We start from the raw sequence: 26,756 nt of genomic DNA on the forward strand, positions 1-26,756 counted from the left end.
AGGACTTTTTATGTTTGGCTCCCTCAACTGACAGGTCCAGGAAAGTGGGGTCTTTGCTATCTCCTTTCCCTGTTGTAACTTCAGGGCCTATAACAGTGCTCACATGCAGTAGGTGCTTAGAAAGTACTGGTTGGACGAATAAACTTGGATTTATACAAAGCCCTGGCTTCCTGTGGCCTCTTGGCCCATCATTACTTCCTGGCATCTCTCTCTCCCTTCTCTTACATTTGACTTTTTGACTAGGTAATAGATTCTGATTCAAAAGCTAGAAAGTAAGAAAGGCACTCTGTGCAAAGTCTCCCTGAGGCCCACTGTTCTCATATGCCCATAGTTCACTTCTGTTGCTGGCTTCTTACAGTTTCTTTTTTTTTTTCTTGGCCGTACCACGCTTCTTATGGGATATTAGTTCCCCACCAGGGATTAAACCCAGGTCCTCAGCAGTGAAAGCGTGGAATCCTAACCACTACACCGCCAGGGAATTTCCCTTACAGTTTCTTTATGCACAAATGAGCAAATGCAAACATAGTTTCCTATTTTTCTCATTTCTCCACAGGGTAGGACAAAAGTACACAGTGTTTAGTTTCCATTGTGGCCTCTGTTGTTGTGGCTTGTTTAGCTTCTGTCTTCCCTCCTATCTGCTTCAGTCTCTGTTTTTCCAGGAATTGGTTGGCCTAATGGACCTTGCTGAGGGAGCCTATCAGCCAGCTTTGGGTCAGATGCTCAGCCAAGGCCCAGCCAGCTGTGGTGGGTGCAGTGTCAGATATGGCTCCTGCCTCAGTGGCACTGTGGGCCAAGAGTTCCTCATAGGAAGCAGGGGAAGCAGACATCCTCTAGAAAACCCATCTGCTGTGTGATAGAAGTAGAAACACACAGGTGTTCTGGTCGCAGTAAAGAAGCCCAGGTTATTTGGGGACCAGATACCCTTCCCTGAGTCTAAAAGAGGGCTTGTAAAACAGAGCCAGGGCAGGAGATCTGAATGAGTGAGAGTCATTGCTGCCCAGCCTCGATGGACTGTCGTCAGGGCAAATGCAGGCCCAGTACTTGTAGGTCTTCTGTTTTTCTAAGTAGTAAATCTATTTTTAAGTGAAACCACACACGTTTTAAATGTTGGCAATGAATATGAGCTTCTAAAATGCACTCTGACTGATAAAGCACCCCTGCTGGCTGGTGGTCTGTGGATCATCCGTTTGCAGCCTGTGGTCTGAAGTACCTTTGTGTTTCTTTCTGGATTGTTTATTTCAGATCTTCTAAGGACACTCCCAAGAGCCAGAGCAGATATGTATGATGACATTCATAGCAACAGCAGATACACTCTGGGCGGATCTGTAGCTCATCCTCAAGACACTGGGAGAGAAGGCCTGAGAGGTGATATATTTCCAGGACCTTCCTTCAGATCAAGCAACCCTTCTGTAAGTGACGACAGCTACTTTCGCAAAGAATGTGGTCGGGACCTGGAATTTTCCCACCCTGACTCCCGAGACCAGGTCTTCGGCCACCGGAAATTGGGACATTTCCGTTCTCAGGACTGGAAATTTGCACTCCGTGGCTCTTGGGAACAAGACTTTGGCCATTCAGTTTCTCAAGAATCCTCCTGGTCACAGGAGTATAGTTTTGGTCCTTCTGCATTACTGGGGGACTTTGGCTCCTCCAGGCTGATTGAGAAAGAGTGTTTGGAGAAAGAGAGTCGGGATTACGACGTGGACCGTCCGGGAGAGGCAGACACTGTGCTCCGGGGCAGCAGCCAAGTCCAGGGCAGAGGCCGAGGTCTAAACATCGTTGACCAGGAGGGTGCCCTCCTAGGAAAGGGGGAGACTCAAGGCCTGCTCACGCCTAAAGGAGGGGTCGGGAAACTTGTCATGCTGAGAAACATGAGCACAAAACAGGTGCCCACTGTAAGTTGTATCACTCCCAAAACTCAGGGCACTGACCAAATTCAGAAGACCACCCCAAGTCCTGATCTGACGCTGGGGACAAACCCAGGGACGGAAGATGTCCAATTCCCCACTCAGAAAATCCCTTTGGGGCTTAATCTGAAGGATATTCGGCTCCCCAGAAGAAAGATGAGCTTCGATCTGATAGATAAGTCTGATGTTTTTTCGAGGTTTGGGATAGAAATAATCAAATGGGCAGGATTCCACACCATAAAAGATGATGTTAAATTTTCCCAGCTTTTCCAGACTCTCTTTGAACTTGAAACCGAAACCTGTGCTAAAATGCTCGCCTCATTCAAATGCTCCTTAAAACCAGAGCACAGAGATTTTTGCTTTTTTACTATCAAATTTTTAAAGCACTCTGCTTTGAAAACACCCAGAGTTGATAACGAGTTTTTAAACATGCTTTTAGACAAAGGTGCTGTGAAGACCAAAAATTGCTTTTTTGAAATCATAAAGCCCTTTGATAAATACATAATGAGGCTACAAGACCGGCTGCTGAAGAGTGTCACACCCCTGCTCATGGCCTGCAATGCCTATGAGCTGAGTGTCAAGATGAAGACCCTCAGTAACCCCCTGGACTTGGCTATTGCCCTGGAGACCACCAATTCTCTCTGCCGGAAGTCTTTAGCTCTTTTGGGACAGACGTTCTCCTTGGCCTCTTCTTTCCGGCAAGAGAAAATCTTAGAAGCCGTCGGCCTCCAAGATATAGCTCCCTCTCCTGCCGCATTTCCAAACTTTGAGGACTCTACTCTGTTTGGGAGAGAGTACATCGATCACCTGAAGGCCTGGCTGGTCAGCAGTGGGTGTCCACTCCAGGTCAAGAAAGCCGAACCCGAGCCAACCCGAGATCAGGAGAAAACGGTTCCTCCTACCAAACCTGAAATTCAGGCTAAGGCTCTGAGTGGTCTGAGTGATGGTAAGGAAAGCAGCAAAAGTTTCTGTTTGTTGCGATTTGCTTGCTTTTCATGTTTTCTTGTAATGTCTCTCATTCTCTTTGATATTTGTACATAAAACTCCTTCAGCCAGTTGGAAACAAATCAGAATTTTAGTAGTAAACTCACAATGACCAGTATACATGCCTGCCATTCATTCTGTAAGCATGTAAGCATGCGTTAGGAATCTTTTGTCTGTTACAGAAGTCCTTAGACTTTCTGGGTCAAGACTCCTTTGGGAATCTGATGAAAAGCTGTGGTCCTTGCCAGGGAAAATACATATATGTTTGTACACAATGTTGCACGTTCTGGGGTGTTTGTGTCATCCTTCAGCCAAGTTTTAAGAAGCCTTGTTCCAACAGCACCCCTTCTCTACCCCCGCCAAGTTATTACTAGAAGGGAGAGTAAATGCTGGGCACAGTCTCTTAAGAATTCTCCAGGCTTCTAAGGGAAAGAAGTCACAAAACCCAGCCCCTCCTTTGCTGGGATTAAGAGGACTATAGGAGAGGCCCCAGCTCAGCTCAGCATGGGGAGTCAGGAAGGCTATGTTTGAGCTGTTTTGAGGGATGCGTGGTGGAGGCACCTTTTCACCTGGTCGCTTTTCTAGACTGGCTAAAGGTTGAGAGATCACTTAGGTATACCTGGTAACCTGCAGTTAACGAGTTGGCTTACTGGGGAGGGGAAAGACCTAGAAGAAGGTAATAGAAATAGAAATGACTGGCTGGTGTCCCTTGTCCCTCCCCCTTTGCTCTCAGGATGGACGTTCTCACAACCCAGACATCCCAGAGGTCATGAGCACACATAGTGGCCATGTGGCCATTTAGGAAGTCCCCTTTCCCTCTGATAGAGTTTTCAGCTTCCATTGCCCCAGCCAATTTGGGAAGTCTCATTTGTCCCTGAGTCTCTTCAATCCTCTCCACCCTCGTGGAGCCCTGACTGCAACAGGCACTGGGTAGGTCGCTCCACGGATGGGCGGCCACACCTACTCCCAGAGAGAGAGCCTTCCAGTAGTGGGCTCAGGGCTGAAGCAGGACCTCTCCTCCCCACATCCCCAAAAGTAGTGGGGTGGAAAGTCAGTATAACAACGATACTGAAGAACTGTAAGAAGGACAAAAAAGTCCCCCATAACCTAAAGTTGCCTGCCACCATCCCCTGGTTGTGCTGCTATGCAGGCATGCCTGTAGCTGCAGTCTTGCTGTACTGAAAACACTACAGTCTGCTCTTTTACAGGATTATCAAAGGCTCTTTTCTGTGTTTCTGCGGCATTTGCAGCATCATGACTAAATGTGAATTTACCTCACCTCTCCCTTGATGTTGGACTCCTAGTGCCTTTTACTAGAGGCTTCTGAGGCTGAGCAGAGCTCAGTTCCCATGAGATTGGCATCTGCAAAGCATTGGCTCCTTTTCTGGTCAGCAGGTAGACAGTACCAGCGCCCACGTCTTATGGGGCGCTGCCCTGCCATTACTTCAGTACTGTTAGAAATGCTGAGATGACATCTTTGGTTGTATTTATTATTGCTGTTATTTTCGTTAAAAATGTTTTTGAATCCTCCCTTAAAGGAGATAGTCACAGAATGATTGCTGGGCCAAAAGTAGGACCCACTTTCTGGCCCTTACTATGGTCATCTTCTCTAGAGATGTTTGCAATGATGCACAAATTTCATTGTTTTTGAAAGCTTCTGACTTTGAATCTCTTATTCTTTTGTAAAATCATATAAAACTAGCAGTTCTATAGAATAAGAGCTGACAACAAAAAAAGGGAAAGTAATTTCAGAGGGGAAATGACATGACAATTGAAGGATTGACTCATCCTATGTTAAGAACTCACATTGATGTTTAAAATACCATTCCACAGAACAAACTGGAAAACCTCTCCAGTTCAGGGGTGATTTTTATTGAATGAATGAACAAATAGACCATCTATGCTATTAAAACTAGCAAATATCAGAAAACTAAACAATCTTAGTGTTTAAGGACATAATGCTCTTCTGTGTTGCTGGTGGCATTGTAAATTACAAGTCATTGGAGGAAATTCACACTTTAAGAAATGTTTTCTTTTCATACATTCAGCAGATATTTTCTGTGAACACCTACCTTGGAACTACTGACTTTTTTTTTTTGCGGTACGCAGACCTCTCACTGTTGTGGCCTCTCCCGTTGCGGAGCACAGGCTCCAGACGCGCAGGCTCAGCGGCCATGGCTCACGGGCCTAGCCTCTCCGCGGCATGTGGGATCTTCCCAGACCGGGGCACAAACCTGTGTCCCCTGCATCAGCAGGTGGACTCTCAACCACTGCGCCACCAGGGAAGCCCTACTGACTTTTTTAATTGGGAAATTTTTCTTTGTAAATTTATGTATATGTTTTATGATTACAAAACACATGTGTGTTTAACTTTTATAGATAAAGCAAACACAAAAATGAAATCCCTGATAAATCTACCACCCATAGATAATCTCTGTTAACTTTCTGGTATATTTCCTTCTAATTTTTTTCTGTGTGTCTGTATTTATGTATCTCTTTTCCTTTTTTTCGTATTGCAACTCACAGTTTAGATATACTTTTTACATATTTTATACCTAGATACATTTTATGTCTTTTGTTCTCCCCTTAATATTGTGAACATTCAAGTTAAGATGTGTGCAAAAAGTGGTTAGGAGTTGCTGCACACCATTTTCTCCTATAGAATATGTATATATATTGCTCTGTACAGTCATCGTAAGTTTGTGACTGTTTCTCTCCTAGCGATTATGCTGTTATAGCTTTTGAGAGGATATTTTGCATATTGGTTTTGAGAATAACAGGCCCCTTTCCTCTTTTCAATGCTGGTCTGTCATCTACGAGGATTTCAGTTCCTGGTGCCTGCTTAGGCCCCATCCTAAGCCTTCAGTTCTGTCCTGGTCTTCCCAGGCCCCATGTGGTCCAGTGTGTTTCTCAGAAAAGCCCTTCTGTGTGTTCCAGAGGTCCCCCAGCGAGCAGACCACAAGGTGGTGGACACCATTGACCAGCTGGTCACACGTGTTGTTGGAGGCAGCCTGTCTCCCAAAGAAAGAGCTCTTCTCAAGGAGGACCCTGCTTACTGGTAGGTCTTTAAATGTTGCTCTTCAGAATTCCTCCCATAAAGTACATGGCAATGTTTTTGTTGCTCTGATGATGTCCAGAGAAGAGGGTGAGATGCTTATTTTGTGCTGTGGTGTAGTCAGTGGAAGAGCATGAGGGTGGGTCAGGTTCATGTGGGTTCAAGCTCCAGTCTGCTGCTTACCTGCCATGTGGCCTTCTCTCATCTGGACATGGAGCACTTTGTCCCTGCTGTGCTGGTTTGAGGATGAGGTGAGAAGTGTATGCAAAGAATGAGTGTAAGATAAGGAATATATCACAGCAGTTGTTTGTGATTTATTGCTACTGTTTGTTAAACTGTCTTTTCCTTTTGCCTTATTGCCTCTTCACTTGAATAGAACTTTTTAAAATTAAAGTTTTCACCATAAATATAGTATTTGATCATTAGAGAAGGTAAAGAAGAACAGAAAATTGGGCAAAGCCACCTGTGTGCTTACTGGCATTCACTGGCATTTTTGGGTATTTGCTTCCAGTCTTTCTGCTCATTGCGAGCTGTGTGGTTTTTAACACAGTTGTGATTATGCTGTGATATATGCTACTCCTTTTAGATAACAAAGGAAAATGCTCGTATTCCCTACTTTTTGTAAACATTTCAGATGGCTGTGTTTACCGGTTCGCAGAGTAGGTGATCAGTTTATCTAGCCATTCCTCTCTTGTTGGATTTTTAGAATATTTTTGATTGTACACTATTTTTAATTTTTTCTGTGAATAGCTTAATGTGTCACATTTCTGTGTGTGTTTAGGATTATCTCTAGATTAGATTGCTGGAAGTGGAAAGGTTTTATACTTCGTTAACTTTTTAAAAAATGATCAGAGTGGCATATGCCCTTTGTAAAAATAGAGAAAAGTAAAAAGGCAAAGATGGAGTTACTCAGAGCTCTCCCACTTTTCCCCCACAGTGTGTGCTCTGTAGTTGTGTCCTGTGTTTTAAACTTAACATAATTGTCCTTATTATCAATGAACGCATACTATTCCTTCTTACACAGTATACTACACTCAACCATTGCCCATTGGTGGATTCTTAGATTCTAATAACGTTATGATGAATGTTGTCTTGCTTTTATTTATGTCTACATTTCTGGCAGTTTATTACGGTAGTATCTGGGAGTAAAATTGCTAGTTTAAAAAGAAAGCTCATGTTAGAGGCTTTTGATCTGTGTCAGTGTTTCTCAACTGCAGCATTATTATTATTATTATTATTTTTAAAGAAGATGTTGGGGGTAGGAGTTTATTAATTAATTAATTTATTTTTGCTCTGTTGGGTCTTTGTTTCTGTGCTTTGTTTCTGTGTTTCTCTAGTTGTGGCAAGCGGGGGCCACTCTTCATCGCAGCGCGCGGGCCTCTCACTATCACGGCCTCTCTTGTTGCAGAGCACAGGCTCCAGACGCGCAGGCTCAGTAGTTGTGGCTCACGGGCCTAGTTGCTCCGTGGCATGTGGGGTCCTCCCAGACCAGGGCTCGAACCCGTGTCCCCTGCATTAGCAGGCAGATTCTCAACCACTGCACCACTAGGGAAGCCCAACTGCAGCATTATTGATGTTTGAGGCTGGATAATTCTCTGCAGGGGGACTGTCCTGGGCATCCTTGGCCTCCACTCACTGGTGCCAGTAGAAGCCTCCATCCCAGCCAAAAATACCTTCAGACATTGCTCAGTGTCCCCTGGGGGACAGAGTTGTCCCTGGTGGAGACCACTGATCTTTATCATCAGGTTATTTTCCGTGATTGACACCCTCACTGCCACTCCGTACATGTGCCATGCCCTCACATGAGTGTTTTTGACTTAAAGATAATTTCATAGGGTGATGTTTTACCTTATATGCTTTTGTTTTATGTGTTTGCTCATAGGATTTCTAGTTGTAGTTCCTCTTTTTTGAGTGATCTGTTCAGGTCTGGTATAGTCAATGTTGTATCCATACCAAGCTCTCTATTCTTGCTGTTGTAATTTCTAAAGATGCTTGAAAGGTGTAAATTTCTGTGTAATGGCACCAGGGCTTTGGTCCTAACCAGCATGATTTTTCAGGAGAAGAGTTGGAACTTGTTATGGTTTTATTTTTACAGAATTTTTTTTTTTTTCTGGCTGCACTGGGTCTGTGTTGCTGCACTCAGTCTTTCTCTAGTTGTGGTGAGCGGGGCTACTCTTTGTTGTGGTGCGTGGTCTTCTCATTGCGGTGGCTTCTCTTGTTGTAGAGCACGGGCTCTAGGTGCGTGGGCTTCAGTAGTTGCAGCATGCAGGCCCTAAAGCGCGCAGGCTTCAGTAGTTGCAGCGCTTGGGCTCAGAAGTTGGGACTCATGGGCTCTAGCGCGCATGCTCAGTAGTCGTGGCGCACGGGCTTAGATGCTCCATGGCATGTGGGATCTTCCCAGACCAGGGCTCGAACCCATGTTCCCTGCATTGGCAGGTGGATTCTTAACCACTGAGCCACCAGGGAAATCCTTTACAGAATTCTTGAATTCATCAAGATTATGTTCCTGTGTTGAATAAGATAGGCATGTAACTTAAAAGGTAAAAAAAAAAAAAGAAAAGAAAAGAAACCCAGTAACCTAATTGCCCCAGTATCATTTATTGAATACTTTTTATTTAGCAAATACTTTTGCTTTCTGTGCACTTGGTACCGTTCTAAGCACTTTACTGCTTTAAGCATTAGCTGGCCGAACCCTCATAAACAACCTTTTGAGGTAGGTATGTTGTCATCCTGATTTTACAGACAGAAAAGTTGAGGCTCAAAAGAGACCTCTTGCCTCAAGGAGGCACAGCTAGGAAAAGACAGAGCTGAGGTTCACATTCTGGCTCTGTGGTCTCAACCAACGCTCATACTGAAGGAAGGAGGCTAGATCCTCTGGGTAAGATCCTCTGGGTAAGATGTCATCTAGACTTGGAAGACCCAGGGGCAATTTCCAGGTGATTGCCGAGGTGATTGGGCTGGAGGGAAGGGGGACCCTGAGAGGACTAGGAGCATGCCTCTCTGCTGCATGACCGCTCCGCACTACCCATCAGGTTCATGATCTCTGACAGTCAGGGGTGGCGGACGGAAGCATAGCCAGAGCTGGGTGTATGTGTGGCGGTGGGAGGGGGTTCCAAATCAGAAATGAGCATTGAGCTCTAAACCAAGTATTTGAGGGAAACTGGCAGCATGAAGGAGGGCCACCCAACCCAGCAGATCTGGCACCTAAGAAGTTACTATAAGGAAAAGAAGATTGTCTACAAGTACATGTGTGTAATTAATAGTCTTGGGTGGATAATAGCATATTGTATCCATGAAATAGGAACTGCTTGTTATGGAAAAGAACCAATTAAGGATCTTGGAATTGACAAATGTGATTGTTGAAATGATCTCAGTGGTCAGCTGATAGAATTGACCTGGATGAAGAACAGATTAGGGAGCTGGACTCAGAGACGTGATCACCTGTGACTTCCTTCAGAAAGAATTATCCAGAGACTGTAAGAAGAAAGAGTGTGCAAAAAACAGTGTTAAAGAACTAGTAAACTTAGGTTTTTGGTGTGTATATTTGAATTCTTAAGTTAAAGTAGTACTTTACCAAATGTGATGTACCAAAAAAATGAAGTAAACACAAACGGCAAAATGTTTCTGCCATGATATCGATGGCAGAAACCATGGCTGTGTCTATGTGGCATGCAGGATCTTAGTTCCCTGACCAGGGATTGAACCCATGCCCCCTACAGTGGAAGTGCAGAGTCTTAACCACTGGGCGGCCAGGGAAGTTCCCAGTTCCACTCCTTGGAGACAGTCGCTTTTAGTTCATTAAACTACTTTTAACAGTTACTTCTGTATCTCTAGAGATGATAAGCCTATGTTGCTCTTTTTTTTGTTTGTTTGTTTTTTATGACCACACTGCAGGTCTCGTGGGATCTTAGTTCCCCAACCAGGGATCGAACCCAGGCCCCGAAAGTGAAAGCACCGAGTCCTAACCACTGGACCACCAGGGAATTCCCCAAAGCATTTTCCTTATAATGAAAAGTGTATATATAATTCAAGCCTCACAGCAACATGATGAAGTAGCTTATTATTATCATCCGTCTCATCTTACAGATGGAGAAAGTGAGGCACAGAAAGATTCAGTAAATCTCACAGCTAATAAGTGTTTACACTGGGATTTGAACCGTGCAGGCTAGCTTAGGAGTATTCTATGCTCTTGATGTTACACTCCACTAGAACTAAGGGGGATGGGTTTGTGACATGTCCTCACACTGCATGCACTTGGCATTAGAACCGACCAGGCGAAAGGGACTTACATCTTGGGGATCCAGGTCACCTGGGCACTGACTCCACTTTCTGCCCTGGATGAGGGGCTGCGTTTGACTTGAGAACTGGAGCTTCTGTTTTGGTCAACCTTCCCTTAATGTGGCAACCCTTGCTTGTTAGGATGCAATCTTGCAGGATGCTGCTGTTGGCCCAGCAGAGTGTCCAGGGCAGCAGAGGAACCAGCACACAGGCTCTTTCCTCAGATCCAGCCAGACCTTGACTGTGCAGTGAGCATCAACAGGAGCTTCATATGGAGCTGCCCACCAGGGACATGCCACATCACACGGTGCTGCCAGCATCCTGCTGTGCACTGCCACCTCACAGCCAATCAGCTTCTGTTATTGGTAATTGGGAACCTCATCTAATATATGATCTCAACTTCAGGCGTCCAAAAGCCGCATGAAATATTGCTATACTCACCAAACAGTACTCGTTCTTTAACACAAACTGAGATTGAACGTTCACAAAAAACTTGTTATGAATGAGGTCGTGTAGAAAATTACAGAATATCCCAGGAAAGGGAAGTCACGTGGGCCACATTGTGCAATGCATAGAAGTTGAAACCAGCAACAGCCAAAATAAAACAGGCTTCTGAATAACTTTTATATGAAAGAGAATTAGAATTGGAATTAGAAACTCTTCAGAAGGGAGTAGCGGGGAGAGCATTGCATATAGAATGCATCCGTAACAGCGGTTGGGAGAAAGGTGCGACCTTGTGTGTGTATCAGAAATAGAGTGAAGGTAAGCATTCAATTCATGAAGCAAGAAGGAAATGGTGCAAAAAGCCCAGAGACTACAAGGAAAGGGTTAATGGAGATGAAAGAAAGTGCTAATGAAATGGTCAACAAAGTAAATAATGTGACCTTCCCCTTCTAATCCAGTCATTCCTCTTTCTAACCCGTTCCTTGAGCAAATCCTTAAGTTTGCTTTATATTCTTTCAACCTATGTGAAAAAAACAAATATATGTGGATTTCATGTACACAAAGCAGTTTCATATGGTATGTATCAATGTTGGTCTTCTCTAGTTTGCTCTCCGTGGGCTGTATTACGGATCTCTTTCTATGTTAGTACATGTAACTCAAACTCCTCTTTTCTGTACTGTTCTCATTATGACTCTGGCACGTGATTTCACAGCGGTGGCACACTCAGTGCCTTAATGATGTAGTTAAAAGGTCGCTGAGTGCTCACCATTTGAAGGGCGTCATCTGAAAGTGATGTCCAGGAGCAACACCTGCCACTTCCTGACAGCAGAGAGCTTCCATGGTTTCAGGGTAACTGGTTTGTATTGTGAGGCCACCAGGAGCTGGGAGCTCCTTCATGGCTTCTGATGATGGAAATTGAGGAGGAATCGACCAGTGTTCGGTCAGAGCTCCTGGTCACCCTGTGGTCACTCTGAGCAGGACAGATGGCCAGGGCCCAGCGCTGGGTTCTTGGTGGAGCTGGGCGGAGCCTCTCCAACAGCAGGGAGGCCACTAAGTAGAAAGGGTTTGCAGAAGTGTATTTACAGCGACAATTTGGTCATGCTGGTATATTCACAAATGTCCTGCTATTCCTGTTTTGTTATACAGGTTTTTATCTGATGACAGTAGTCTGGAGTATAAATATTATAAGCTGAAGCTGGCAGAAATGCAGCGGATGAGCCAGAACTTGCCAGGAGCAGATCAGAAGCCAATGGCGGCAGAGTGTGCAGTCCGGGCCATGCTATATTCCCGGGCGGTCCGGAGCCTCAAGAAGAGGCTCCTACCAGGGCGGCGGCGGGGGATGCTTCGAGCTCAAGGACCCCGGGGCTGTAAAGTGAGGAGAGCGACCACCGGGACCCAGACCCTCCTCTCCTCAGGCACCAGGCTGAAACACCATGGCCGGCAGGCTCCAGGCTCCTTGCAGGGAAAGCCGCCTCAACCAGATGGCAATGATGCTGCCAAGGACTGCCCGCCAGACCCAGCCGGACCCTCTCCTCGGGACCCCAGCCCAGAAGCCTCAGGCCCATCCTCCAAGCCAGCAGGAGTGGATGTCTCCGAAGCCCCTCAGACCTCTTCTCCCTGCCTGTCTACTGATGGTGAGTGCTCACTTCTGTCCCCCTCCTCTGGGCCCCAATGCTCATCTATCCCCAGGGCTCTCTGCAGAGACAGGTGGCTTCAGTGGGCTGGGCTGGGCAGCAGGCAGCAGCGAAAGGGACCTGGCCAGGATGGCACACACAGGCACTGTCTCTCCTCTTGCTTCCTCAAGGGGCTGGCCCTAGACTCCTGCTGCACCCTTCCTCTTATCCTGAGTGTGGAGCTGACACGAGGTGCTGCCTGGTGACTCTGTGCTTCCCTGCAAGGTCCTCCTGCTGGCCAGCAGGGTGTGCCACGTGCCCGTGCTTAGGGCTTTGAGCTCCTTGATCCATTTCTCTCTATTCTTGCCCGTTATATGTTCCATAAGGCTGCCCGTGTTCTCATTCTGCTTCCTCTTCCCTGCTAAGGTCTCTGTGTTTCCTTCCTTAGAGTTAGTTGACCAGCAGTTTCTTTTGTTTCTCCCAGCCATTACCTTCTCCTACTGCAACAGGCCTGCCCTCTGGCCAGTGCTTCCCACTCAGCACTAGGTGGGAATGGAGAGGGAAAAAATCTACACAACTGCTACATTTCTCTAGCTGTTGCTACATAACAAGCCAGTCCAAACTGTGGCTTCAAACAGGAGGCATCCAGTGTTGCTTCAAGTCAGCTGGGCTGGGCCTGCAAACTGTCTGCAGGCAGCGGCCAGTTGTCTGGAACTGTCAGCTGAGATGATAGGGGTAGTGGGCTACATGCCTGTCACCCACCAGCAGTTCACCTGACAGTCGGGTTTGGCCATCCAGGAGAGGCAGAGGAGGTGCTTGAGCCCTCTGAGGCCTGGACTTCACATTTCTGTCACATTCGTAGCCAGCAAGAGTTCCAGGGCCAGCCCCAATTCAAGGGGAAAAAAGAGAGTCCACCTCTGCTGGACAGAGCTGCAGAGTCACATGGCAAAGGGCAAGGGTACAGTGAGGGGCCGTCTTTGTAATCAGTCTCCACAATCCCACGATGTTCACATGGGAATTGGCATCTCAGAACCAATACATGACAGTTGCTTTATTTTGTAGTTGATACGAAGACAATGGAGACTGCAGAGAAACTGGCCAAATTTGTTGCTCAGGTGGGACCAGAGATTGAACAATTCAGCATAGAAAACAGCATTGACAACCCTGACCTTTGGTATGTACCCATCACACCCCTTTAATCTGAGGCCATGAGTGTCCTGAGAGCCCACAGGAGTTCACCCCATGAGTGTCCTGAGAGCCCACAGGAGATCGCCCCAGGATAAATCACGACTTCACTTCTGCTGAGCTCAGGGCTGTTAGGGAGCATCTGTTTTGGGTTGTTGGGAGACCTGCCCTCATCTGGGGCATCAGGAAAAGCCTCCCCCGGAGGGAAGTTTAAGCTGGATCTGAAGGTTCAATGGGCGTTGGCCAGGGGAAGGGGGAGGGAATGCCCTGGCCGAGGGACTTATAGTTTCCCCGGGACCTTTGCAGAGGCAAAGAGGAGAGTGTGTCCTCGCCCATGAGTCTGAGGAGGAGGAGGGCACTGTCCCTGGTCATGCTGGCTACTCTGGGCAGGTTGAGAATGTGCTGCTCATGTAGCATGTTGGTGGGTTTTGGTCCAGATGTAAGCAGCAAGCACTTCCACTCAGTGATGGCGTGGCACCCTTGTGCCAGGAGGGGGCACCATTTTCCTCCCCATTCTTCAGATGGCGTAATCATTCAACACTACACAGCCCAGAGGCCACAGAACCAGAGCCCCACTCTGCCTGCGGGGTGCGGGTTCTCCTTCAGGGAGAGGCTGCCTGAGGGCCATGTGTTCCCAGTACCGAGCCGTAACCCGGCTGGGCTCCCCTTGGAGTGTGGGGTTCCTACGCTGTGTGGATTGTGTCCTATTGCCAGCTAGGGGTTCTGGGCGCTCACCCTGCTCCCAACATGCTAGAGAGTCGTGCCTCAGCTTAGTTAAGAATACAGTTAAAAACTTTACATTTCCTGGAGCATTTCTGGGACCCAGTAGTGGCTAAGCGCATACTTCTAGTTTGGCCTTACACACAATCTCTTTGTGTTTGTGGTGAGAATTTTTGGGTATCTTCCAGAAGGGGATTGTTGAATCATAGTTCAATGCAAACTAAGTTTTGTTAGTGCGAATTCCCCTCCCTGAGGGCCACTCTCCTAGGAGTGTCATGAGTGCCTGTCCCCACCCCCCACCTTTTGGCATGCCAGTGGGATTGGTGAAGAATTTCTAATTTTCTCAGTGAAGTTTTAGTTTGCATTTTTCTTATGAGTGAAATTGAACCTCTTTTCATAAACTTGTGTCCTTTGAATATCTTTCTGTAAACTGTTCATATCATTTGCCCTTTTTTTTAAAAAAAGTTTTGTTGAGGTATAATTGACATGCCATAAACTGCACATATTTGTCTAATAAGTTTTTTTATTAATTTATTTATTTTTGACTGCATTGGGTCTTTGTTGCTGCGCACGGGCTTTCTCTAGTTGCAGTGAGCAGGGGCTACTCTTCCTTGCGGAGCGCGGATTTCTCATTGTGGTGGCTTCTCTTGTTGCAGAGCATGGGCTCTAGGTGCGCAGGCTGCAGTAGTCGTGGCACATGGGCTCAGTAGTTGTGGTGTGCAGGCTCAGTAGTTGTGGCACACGGGCTTGGTTGCTCTGCAGCATGTGGGATCTTCCCGGACCAGGGCTCAAACCCTGAATTGGCAGGAGGATTCTTAACCACTGCGCCACCAGGGAAGTCCCTGTCTAATAAGTTTTAATGCGTGTTTACACTCATGCAGCCATCACCAACATCAAGATGATGAACACATCCATGACTCAAAAGTTTCCTTGTGCCCTTTGTCATCCCTTCCTGCAGGCAGCTGCTGATCAGGGTTCTCTCACTGTAAATAGTTTGCATTTTCTATAATTTTGTGTAAATGCAGTTTGTTTTCTCCTTTTGTCTGGCTTCTTACTCCACATAATTATTAGGGTTCATCCATGTTGTGTGTATCCATAGTTCATTCCTGTTTATTGCTGAGTGTATCGCATTGTATGGCTGGACCACAGTTATTTACCCATTCAGCTGTTGATGGCATTGAGATGTTTCCATTCAGGGACAATTTCAGATAAACCTTCTGTGAGCAGTCATGTACAAGGTCTGCTTTTATTTCTCTCCAGTAAAATACTGAGGCAGAGAAAGACTGGCTCACATGGTGGGTCTGTGTTTAACTTTTGAAGAAACTTCCAGACAGTCTTTCTAAGTGGTGGCACAGTTTTGCATTTCCAGCAGCTTGGGTGAGAGTTCTGGTTCCTCCCCATCTTCACCAGCACTTGATAGTGTCAGTCTTCTTCATGTTAGCCCTCTTGGTGCGGGGGAGGGGTGGTTTTCATTTGTGTTTCTCTGAGGACTAACAGTGCTGAGCATCTTTGCATGTGCTTATGTATTTTTTTAGTGAAGTGTCTGCTCGGATCTTTGGCCTATTGTTTTATTGGGTCGTTTATTTACTTATTAATGAATTTTGAGAGTTTGTTATGTATTCTTGATACAAGTTATTTGTCAAGTGTGTGGTTTGCAGATAATTTCTCCCAGTCTGTGACTTGTTTTCTCATTCTAGCAGTGTCTTTTGGAGGGCAGAAGTTCTTAATCTTTGCCCTTTTCTCAATTGGGATTTTTGGATTTATTCTTTCTAGTTTCTCTGACCTTTTACCTGTAATGTAATTGTATCTATTTCCTTCATAGTTGGATATTTTTCACTTTACTTATGGTATGTTCTGCAGTGCAGAAACGTTTGATCTAGTAAAATTTCTGTTTTATCTCGTTGCACCTGGATACAGAGTTACAGTTAGAAAGAATCTCCCTACACTCAGATTATAAAGACATTTATGTATTTTCTTCTACAACTTGTATGGCTTGGTTTTTACATTTAGATCTCTGATCGGTGTGTGGTTATTCAGGAGCAGAGAGTACAGCATAGATCCAATTTAAATATTTTTGTAAAAAGCCGCCCAGTTGTCCCAACACCATTCGTTGAAAAGACTGTTCTTTTTCACAGTGATTTGAGAGGCCACCTTCATCAGATACTGTGTTTCTGGCCTTCCTCTTGGTCTGTCTGTCCATAGACAAGTACCACACTGTTTTAACTATAGAGGCTTAACACACCTTGTAATACCTGGTGGAACTGAGCCCCTTGTTGATCTTGTTCAGGGGTTTCCTAGATAGTCTTACATACTCATGTTTCTATATGAACTTAAGAATCAGATCCAGAAAAAAATGATGCTTTTACTTTTATACGTTAATATTTAATTAAGGGAGAATTGACTTCATTATGAGCCTGAGTTGTCCTGTCCAAGAACAAGGGCTGTCTTTCCTTTGGCCCAAGTAAATTTTGTGTGTTTTCGGTTTCTCACACCAGCCGCAGCTCCAAGCTGTGGCTAGGGCCATTGGACTCGGAGGCTCAGAGAGGCCTTTTTGCCAGCATGTTCACACAGCTTTGCTGCAGGACATGAGGCAGGAGGTGACACACCTCTCTCCATCTCATGGCTGGAGTATGGGAGGAACCAGAGAGTCACAGTGAGCACACCCAGGCCCAGAGTGGGTGGTGACGTAATCAGAAAGAGATGAGGTAAGGCCCAGTTTGGATTTCCTGGCTGTAGTGTTAGAGCTCGTTCTAGCACGTTCTCTGCTCGTCCCTGCATACCTTGTTCCTCCAGCTCCCTCCCCGAGAAAGCAATAAGGCCTCTTATGTTCTGGCTACTTCGTTAAATTACTAGTACTCTACAAGCTTTCTATCTCATTGTAAAGCTGCCCATCAACCACAGCTGGTGGAAAGAGGTCATGTGTTCGCTTCTTTGTCCCACCCCCAGCTTTGTCAAGTCCATTTGGACAGTTTCAGAAAATACGAATGTTTATAGAGAACCCTCTGGTTAACCAATGTATTTCATCTTTATCCCAGGTTTCTACATGACCAAAACAGTTCAGCTTTCAAATTCTATCGAAAGAAAGTATTTGAACTGTGCCCATCGATTTGCTTTACGTCGTCTCCTCTGAACCTTCCTGCCAGCAAGAGCACCGATTCTCAGGAGAGCCCCCTGGAGCCCATGGAGGGGGAAGGAGAGTTTGAGGATGAGCCCTCTCAGCACAAGGCTGAGCTGGAGAGCCCAGAGGTGATGCCTGAGGAAGACGAGGACGAGGAGGAGGATGAGGAGGACGAGGAAGGGAGTGAGGAGGCCCCCACTCCTGGAGGGGCCTCCAGGCCGGCAGGAGGGTCGACCAAGTCTGAGGGCTCGGAGGGCAGCCCCCCAGCTGATGGCCTCCTGAGTGGGGTGACCGAGGATGGCCCGGCTGGTGCGCCTGCCCTGTCACAGTCCTCCTCAGGGGCCTGCTTCCCCCGGAAGAGAGTCAGCAGCAAGTCGCTGAAGGTCGGCATGATTCCGGCTCCCAAGAGGCTGTGTCTCATCCAGGAGCCCAAAGGTAAGTGCCTGGCTATTGACACAGTGCCCCCAGCACGGTCTTCTGTTTAACACCTGAGGAGGAGTCATGGTGCTCGGTTGTGGGCCATGAAAAATTGTGGAGATGTTGTCTGACTGTTTTGAAGAATTTACCTGGCCCTCAGCCCAAGTTCAGGTGCAAGATGACCAGCTGGCCCCCGTCACCCTTTCCGCCTCTGATTACTCCAGCTAACCTGGACATTACCTTCCAGAACACTCCCAGGGCCAACACAACATGGGGTTCTTCGGTCTTATGTTTTTAACCTAAAATAGTCCTATTGGTTTTGCACGCAGTCCAAAATGTTCATGAGAAACTGACGTTTCCAGTTGGTCTGAGGTTGGCACTCTAAGGAGATGCTGCGTTTGGCTTCTAGCACCCCACATGCTGCTTGTTATTTTCCATTATTGCTCAGCTTCCAACAGGGGAGTCCTGGCTGTGGAAGGAATGGGCCTGGGTCATCTTGGCTGTTTCCTGCCTGTGATCTTGAGGCGTGCCCAGCTTTCTGAGTGCCTCCATCTCCCCAAAGACCCCAGAGCTGTGATGACTGCTTGGTGACGATGAGGCAGGAGGACACGGACAGGGATCAGTCTTGGGCAGCAGTTAGTGGGAGCTGTGCAATCCATGCTCTGCCAGCCTTGGCCATGGAAGGCCATCTCCTTCCTGCCTGTGGGGAGGGTCAAGTTTCTTGAGGTACAATTTACCAGCAGTAAAGGTGCACCCTTTTCAAGTGGACAGTTCACGGAGTTTTGGCAAAGGTGTATAGGCATGAGCCCCCCAGTACAGCCGAGCTGGAGCTCGTCCCAGAAGTGTCTCTGTGTCCCTCTGCAGTTTTCTCCTCTACCCAGCCCAGGCAACCACAGACCATCTTCTGGCCTTGTGGTTTTGCCTTTTCTAGGCTGTCAGTAGGCGAATCACATCATGTCCCGCCTTTTGTTGGGCTGCTCACTGCCCACCCAGGTTTCCACACAGCCGGGCCTGTGTGGGGCTGATGCTGCGATGCTTGTGTGGCAGGTGGTTTTGGTGAACAGGGCTCCATTGTGTGCGGAGAGCCTGTGTGTTCTACATTATTGAGACCATCATATTCACACCCAGCAGTGTCAGTATAGTTTCTCCTGCTAAAGGAACAGTTCTCGTGGTTTGTGTTTGGAAACCTTGGTGTTGCAATGGATTTCTAACTGTTCTACTAAACTCTTATGTCCTTCAGAACTTATCAGAGTATGGTAGCACATCAGAATGCTTGTTAAGATGGCTTTTATGGGGGGAAAGTGGAATTCTTTCTACTTTAGAAGCTCTCAGTTATTTTGATAGGGTGGTTGATGAGATAGTACCAGACCTGCTGATCCCTCCTTTGTCAAATATAATAATAACAATAATAATAACGTGATGTGGTGCTGTGTATGAGAAGCATGGTTGTTTTTACTAGAAAGTTCTGAGTGGACTTTACTTCTCTATTTATGGAACAGTCACAGGGACATGAGGAGGGCACAGTGTTGCAAATAGCTCATTTGTTGAAGCAAAATGTATTCCTACGGTCATGGAAAATGACCCACGTGTCAAGTCCTTCGTCATAAACGTGGGAATCATGCTTAGGTAGACTCTCCCATAGCAAGGCAGCCCTCAGTTGAGCCTCTGTTCTGCCTTTGCACTCCGTGGGTCACAAGATTCCTGAGAGGAGTCAGGGCCAAATGGCTGGCCCTGTGGTGCAGCTCCTAGCCACCTTCTGTCCGCAGAGGGGCTATAAGCCAAAACTGCAGCACCCTCATCCTCTAAATAATTTGGGGAAAGTACATATATGTGTATATATACATTTCTTTTGTCTTCCAGTTCACGAACCAGTTCGAATTGCCTATGACAGGCCTCGGGGTCGTCCCGTGACCAAGAAGAAGGTGAGTGTGGCTGTGAGTCCTCACGTGTGACGTAGTCAGAGTTTGCCAGAGTTCCAAAGGGCACTGGCGTGACTAAGCTATACTCATACTTCAGGCCAGGTGTCAGCATACAAAGCACAACACACAGCCTTTTCTCTCCCGGGACTTCTTAAAAGTGTTTTGCATTGCCCAAAACCACAAGAGGGAGTAATTAGTCTACTTAACGGATGTATGAGGCCTGATATGTGCAATGGATTGGAGAGATGAACAAGATAATGTCTCAGCCAATGAGAAGTTCAGATTTAGTAGACTATAATTGTGGTTAAAAGTGTGCTACTTTGCTAGTAAGCCGAGCGCATGTGCGTACGCATGTGTGTTTATTAACTGGTCAGCACCTCTTGTGCTCCCAGCTCCATCTGCCCACCTAGAGGCAGCCATGAGCGGGGCTGGCAGCAATAGAAATGTGCAGGACCGGGAATGGTGGGTGCTGTGGGTGCAGAGAAGCAGGTCAAAGGGAGGCAAGCAATAAGGTGGGTTGGGGGTACCCTTTAAGCAGGGAGGCCTAGGAGAAGCCCCAAATCAGTCACAGGTCAGCAGGGAGCCCTTTGTGCCTAGAATGGAGTGATGGGGTGAGGAAGTAGAGGTGGCAAGCACCCAGGTCACATAGGGCTTGTCGATGGATGTCAGCACTGTGGCCCTTTCTCTGGGAGAGGCATTGGAGAACCACGGTGGGGATTTGGGTGGAAGACATGGCCACTATGGCAGCTGTGTTGAGAGCAGCCTGTGGGGTGGGGGGCGAGGCAGAGCCGGGGGTCCAGGAGAGGCGAAGGTGGAGTTGGTGGGACTTGCTCATGGATTGGATGTGGAACAGAGAAAGCCAAGAGCCCAGGGTGACTCCAGGGTTGTCAGCCTGGACAGTTAAGAGAATGGAGCTGCCATTGACTGAAATGGGGAGCCCCTGTGGGAGCGGGTCATTGGAAGAAGACGGGGGCACACTCCAGACAGCTGGGCTGACACATGTCGGGGCAGGTGAGGCTACACAAGCTCACCTGGGATACATGTGGGGACATCACAGGTCTCTAGAGGTCAGGGAGGTGAGTGGGGAACCAGGCGAGGTCTCTGCTGGTGTCAGGGGATGAGCAAAGCCCAAGTTGTGGCTCAGACCTGTTCTGAGTGCATTGCATCAATATCAATGGCCAAATGAAGCATCAGTGTGACCCCAGTTACAGCTGAGAGCAGGGACCTTCCTGTACCCGAAGCTTATGGTCTTAACAGCTGTGTTGGGTTTTAAGCTGACCCAGCACCCGGGTACCCATCTGGTGGCCTGGGGGAGGCACAGCCTGGTGAGAAGGCAGCCTTTTCAGGCTCAACCTGGCCATCTAATCTTGGCATGTGAATCCTGAGGTTTTGTACATCTGTAAAGTGGGGCAGTTGCACCTATCCTGCAGGTAGGAGATACCTTGAGGATTAAATGAAATGTATGTTAACCCGGTGTGCAGCCAGCTGGTGTCCTGCAAACATGGGTCTCTCTTTGGGGTGACTGCAGGCAGGGAGGAGGTCTCCCCTACAGCTCTCTGTGCACACCTCAGCCTGGCCTATGGTGCATGGCTTTGCTCCAGCCCCAGGAAACCAGGCAGGGTGATTCTTAGACACAGTTGAACACTCACAAAGATCTGTCCAGCTGAGTGGACCCCTGTTCCTCCTGTTGCTCCCACCTGAACAGCTTTCCCAAAGGGGGATGCAAGCCTGCCATTTGGGGACCAGTGGCCAGCCTTCCCTCTGCCTTCCCCATCCTCTTCCCCTCCCCACTTGTCCCCTGCTCAGACCCTCTCCACTACTCCCAGCTGCCTTGATCAGGATAGAGGAACCTTCTCCCTGGGAGCATGTGAGGCCCTGGGGACAGGCTGTGTTCAGTGTTTAGTAAACGGATTAAAGAAATTGGCTCAGGTGGCAGGGACTCTGAGCCCCCAGCTGCCCAGCGGTTCCAGCACACTGTGGGTGCTAATGAATATTCATGAGTGAATGGAAATCCCCTTTGCTCACACTGGGCAGGCTCCTCCTCCAAAGGCCTCTAGGCTTTTTAATTTGTCTTCCCACAGTCAGCTCTGGAGCCCAGACTTCCTCTAGGGCTTCTTACCTTTCCACCCACAAGGTCTTTCCCAGGCCCCATCCTTCTTCCCAGCTGCACTGGCTCTCAGTGAGGTCTGCTCTGTGCTAGACATGGACCCCAGAGTCCAAGTGAAACCCGGTCCCTGCCCTTGGGGAGCTCTCAGAGCTCCAGACCTGGGAAGGACTAGAAAGACACATAGGTCAGTCAGGTTTGCTGAGTAATGCCTGAGGGCAGCCAGGGAAGCTTCCAGGATAGGGTCACTGCTCAGAGTTTTGGAAGCCCATGGGAATTAATGAAGCAGTGGGAGAGGAGTGGGGGTCAAATAGGGAGGACCCTTTGAGCCGATTTTTCTGTACAGCCTCTCTCCACTGCCTTTCTGGATCCCTCCTGCCTTAGCCCTGCTGCCCCTCTGACTCCTGCACTCCAGGGGCCTTCCTGCCTCAAGTCCTGTGCCCTGTGTCCCTCAGGCTGGGGTATGCCCTTTGGTCATCACAGGGCCACTCTCTTTATCCAGGTCTCCACTCCGGGCTCTTCCTACTCACCCTTTGGCCCCAGGACCCACCATCCCCTCACGAAGTTTAATTCACAGTCTCAACACTGCAACAAGAGTGGTCATGGTGAAGCCTGAGAGGCTGGTCTGGTGTGGTTCTGTGGGGATACCTCAGGCTGGTGACCTCCAACCTTTAGAGGTCTGAACCCACCCAGGGAATATTGCCAGGACCATGGCTTGATCTTGAGCATCTGTGGAGTCAGGGAGGCATTAGGGGTGTTAGTACTGGACCATGTCCAGGTGTAACGCAGGGCAGACCCTTGCTCCAGGGGCTTTGCTGCACCTCACGTGCCACACTCTTCTCTCTCCTCAGAAACCCCAGGACTTTGATTTCGCCCAGCAGAAACTGACCGACAAGAACCTGGGGTTCCAGATGCTACAGAAGATGGGCTGGAAGGAGGGTCACGGCCTGGGCTCCTGTGGGAAGGGCATCAGGGAGCCTGTCAGTGTGTACGCAGTGGGCGCTGGGGGCCAGGGGTGGGGATGGGCAACCGTGCCTGGGGAGATGAGGCTTTCTGTGGGATTCTGGTCCTAAGTCCTTTGACCTGCAGTCTGATCCTTGGTTTCCTTCATGTCGAACATGGCTTATAGCAGATCATTTACATATGCAGGTGTTCATACAGCTCCTTGCTGCACTTGCATAGACTTGGTCCCTGGCATTTGGCCACATTCATTATTATCATAAAAGCTTGAGTGGTAATGCTGGGTAGTTACGCTAAGAGCCACTTCCCTTTTCCAGGAGCCCACATGCAGACTAGCCAGGGTAGAGCACGGCCCAGAGTTTATTAAGCCCCATTAGCAGCCAGCAAGCATTTCAGTTAAAATTGAGCTTAGCACCTGCTGGGGAGGCTTTCTGCCGTAATCAGGGGCTGGTTCTGAGCACACTTCTCAGAAAGTTCGCATGCCTGCACGGGTGAGTATCCCTTGTTCCCCACTGTGAATTGTGTCTCTATTTTCCCCCTCCCTTGCTGTCACTGTTGTGTGTCCCTCATACCTCTGTCCCACTCAGATGACTCAGGCTGTTTTCCATCTCCTGGTGGCCAGGCTCTGGGCTCAGGTGTGGCTAACTCTCCATTTTGCTCCTTAGGGGAACTGCCTCGGAAGGGGAGGGGTTGGGTGCCGACGGGCAGGAGCACAAAGAAGACACGTTTGACGTGTTCCGTCAGAGGATGATGCAGATGTACAGACACAAACGGGCCAACAAATAGGTACGTATGTGAGCTAGTGTGGGGGGCATTCTGCCTAAGCTGATGTTCTGGTACACAGAGAAGCTTCCTCCAGAAAAGTTAGTGTGCCCCACTCCTCAAAACCCAGACATCAAGATATCACTCCCCCCAAAAGATCATAAAATTTTGTGAGGGAAACAAAAGGAGTGTTTGGATGTGGATGTGTCCCACCTCTCACCTTCCAGGCTGAAGGAACGAGCCCAATGCTCGGCAAGCGCCACTGCACGCAGCCCATGGTGCGGCCTCTGCACTGGGCTCCCAGGTGCGACTGTACGTGGCCATCTTGTGGAAGCAAGCCACCACGGGAGTGGCCTGGTGTCTTACGAGTGTAAGGGTGACCTGGAAGCTGTTGCTGCAGAGGACGCCACTCTGCCTCATCCCTTTCTGAGGGTCTTCAAATCCTTTTCCTTCTGAGGGGCCTTTGGCCTATAAATATCCTATCTTTCTCCTATCTTTCTCCTCTCCTCTCAGTTTTGAACAAAATCGTTCTCTCCCTGAATAGATGAAAACCATTGGTGAGAAAGATAAGGCTTGAAGCAGCAATTACTCTTAAAACGCCACCTCTGTCCCGGATCTGCCCTGGAACCAGTGCCCAAGTAGGTTTGGTGTGTACACGAAAAACAAACATCTCTGCAGTTTCTGGTGCGGAGGTTCCACCCGCTGGCTTTTCTTTTTCTTAAAAAAAGAACGCACCATTTCCAATCTGCTTTTGCCTTTCACCCTCTTCCAAATGCTTTTGGCAGCAAGTCTTCTCCAAGTCTCCCCTGGTTCCGCTCAGAAGGTGGGGCTGCCCTTGAAAGCACCAGCACCCTTTAAGTGCTCAGGAACCAGCTCCTGTCGGTTTTTCTGTCCTGGGACACATTGCTCTCTAAAAGTGATCTGCTTGCAAACTTGATACCGAAACAGTCACAGATCATATCTTCTCAAATTTAAATAGGGAATATAAATCAGTAATAATGAGGTCTGTGCTTTGGTACCACAGCTGTTGGTTGGAGTGCTGAAGCTCTTTAAACAAGTGGAGGTACTGGATTCGATGAACGTGTTATTTATGGAGTCTCATCTCTTAAATGCATCCCAAGAGACTTGATGAAATTTCAGCAATGTATTCAGCAGCTGTATTCAGGGGGGAGTAATCATTACACCGATGAAACTTTCCCCAAATTTACGTGTCTCTTAGAATCCACAAAGCAAACTAGTTTTTTTTTCTTAAACCACATATGGAGTCTCTCCTACAAAGGGGTGGGAGGTGTAAACTCTTCAAGACTCTTCAGTTTTTGCATGTGTGGCAGTGTAAAGAATTGTTTTATTAGGGCCTTTGTACAGAGCAGAAAGGATCCTCTTGGGGTGGGCTGTGCAGCTGTTTGCTATTTCAAGGCGTATGATTGCCGCCCCTTCCAGCTTCTCGCACTCTGCCTCTTGCAACTACATGTGAAATTCTCAGGCTGTGGGAATCTCTCAGCCCTTCCTCACAAAGCAGCAGTGTTGAAGTTTTAAATACATGCTAAAATCTGGAAAACAGGATCCTGCTGATACTATAAACTTGGGGGACACAACAGTGAGTTACCCTGTCAGTCACTTGTATTGGCTGTTATGAAATCCTTGCTTTCTCAAAGCCCGAGACCTCCTGGGCTGTAGTCCCAGGCTCCTCTGGATCTGTCTTGTCTGTCTGGCCCACGCTCACCAGCACAGCGTCACGGGCCTGTGCCAGCATCTCACGTGCCCGCCTGATGTTGCCCTTCTTCATGCCATGGGTAGTCCCCAGGGCCCTGCTTGCTTCTGGTCACTTTTGTTGCTTTGGCAACTGGCAGATCTTTATGGCCACGGACATGCTGGAGGTTCTTCAGCAGAGTTGAAATAGCCTGCAGGGGTGGTGTGGTTTTGGGGAACCACAGCTATGGGGTTTTTTTCTAATCTTTCCAACAGCCTTCCATGTTGGCTGGGGATCAGGTAAAGGGATAGAACTCTGAGAACAGGGCCTTGATCCCGCATGGCCTTTCACAGAGCACCCTTCGGTGCTGAGTGAGGTGTGCACCCCCCAGCATGGGTCCTGGCTCTTTTTTCAAGCATCATATTCGCTTTGTCCTAGTATACTCATTCTTGGCTTTCCTCTGCTTTTATTTATAAGTAAAATACTTTAGGAATTCCCAGGGTTTGAGCCCTGTTCCCACAGCCTCCTGCCACTCCTCCTCCTGGGGGTGTCCTGCTTTGAGCTGACACTGTGAGCCTTTGGCAGTCGTCAAAGGGAGCACCTACTTCTTGAGCCTGGAAAGTCCTGTAAGCACTCAGGTGGCGCTTCTGTGGAGTTGGCATTGAGGCAGTGAAGGTGTTGCGTGGGCCGGGGAGGAGTGTGGTGGTGCGTCCCTGTGCCAGCTGTCGGCTGGGGACCAGCGTGCTGGCCCTCTGTGCCCGCCCTTGCCCTCTCCAGCAGAGGCCACTCTGCGGAGAGCACGTGTGAGAGCAAGTGCGATGTGCAGTTGCATAGCCTTGTCAAAGTCACAGTGTCTTTTCTGTCATTCTAGTTCCAGGGTCTCTTCCATGAGGACGACAGGCATCCGGAAAGTGCTAACTCACCACTTTGGGTGCTTACTGTCTCTGCCTTGTTTCCATCACTGGAAATCATATAGAGAAATTTAGCGTTTTTGGTCCTTGGTAAAACCTAGAAGACATTTGTGATGTTACAAAATGGAAGCTTTGGGTTTTGTTTCTTTTTTTTTAATCTAAGAAGTTGTGGATGTTGTTAATCATTTAGCAGTTGAAATAAATGTAGAGGAAACCTAATTTTCCATGGTCTCCGTTGATGTGTTTTTAAATCAGACTGGTTGGGGAACACATGGTAGATGTTGTAGGGCCTACGTGGAGCCAGATCATAAACACTCCTGCCTCCCAGGCATGCCCTCTGCCTGCGGGGGCCTTTCTGACTGGCTTGCTGCAGCTGGGGAAGCCTAGAGGGTGCCAGAAAGCAGGTAGTGATCAGGGCCAAACATAGTGGGTGGGTCCACTCTGTTTTCTGTAGAGAGGGGGGTTTATTGCTGGGTACAGAAATCTGCCTTTGAGAGGGTGTCGGGACATGGGAGCTTTACCTGAGCTGCCCACAATTCACCTGCCCACCTCAAGGCCTTCCCTGATCTCAGAGTCGGGGTTACAGCTGCCAGAGTTAGACCAAGGCCCACCTGGGCTTCCCCCTGAGTTAGGAGCTGGCCTGTGGGACATCTTCAAAGCTCCCTGCTGTTCCCATATTCTGCCCAGCCTGT

General features: G+C 48.1%; 1 protein-coding gene across 10 annotated transcripts in view; it reads left to right on the plus strand.

Annotated features, from left to right (window-relative positions):
- SUGP2 (SURP and G-patch domain containing 2) overlaps nucleotides 1-26,283 on the plus strand; it is a 31,025-nt gene extending 4,742 nt beyond the window's left edge. For 4 of the 10 annotated variants that reach the window (XM_033401375.2, XM_033401371.2, XM_033401376.1 and 1 more), the window contains exons 3-10: nucleotides 1,243-2,850; nucleotides 5,826-5,946; nucleotides 11,812-12,299; nucleotides 13,341-13,452; nucleotides 17,219-17,736; nucleotides 19,579-19,640; nucleotides 22,593-22,729; nucleotides 23,367-26,283. In XM_033401375.2, the coding sequence (XP_033257266.1) occupies nucleotides 1,243-2,850; nucleotides 5,826-5,946; nucleotides 11,812-12,299; nucleotides 13,341-13,452; nucleotides 17,219-17,736; nucleotides 19,579-19,640; nucleotides 22,593-22,729; nucleotides 23,367-23,487 (3,167 nt within the window). In that variant the 3' untranslated portion in view covers nucleotides 23,488-26,283. The remainder of the gene's footprint in view (nucleotides 1-1,242; nucleotides 2,851-5,825; nucleotides 5,947-11,811; nucleotides 12,300-13,340; nucleotides 13,453-17,218; nucleotides 17,737-19,578; nucleotides 19,641-22,592; nucleotides 22,730-23,366) is intronic. The other 6 variants (XM_033401372.2, XM_033401379.2, XM_004277510.3 and 3 more) reach the window with 4 other exon arrangements.
- Nucleotides 26,284-26,756: the final 473 nt, after the last annotated feature.

Source organism: Orcinus orca, chromosome 3 (assembly GCF_937001465.1).
Source record: "Orcinus orca chromosome 3, mOrcOrc1.1, whole genome shotgun sequence".
Classification (NCBI taxonomy): Eukaryota; Metazoa; Chordata; class Mammalia; order Artiodactyla; family Delphinidae; genus Orcinus; species Orcinus orca.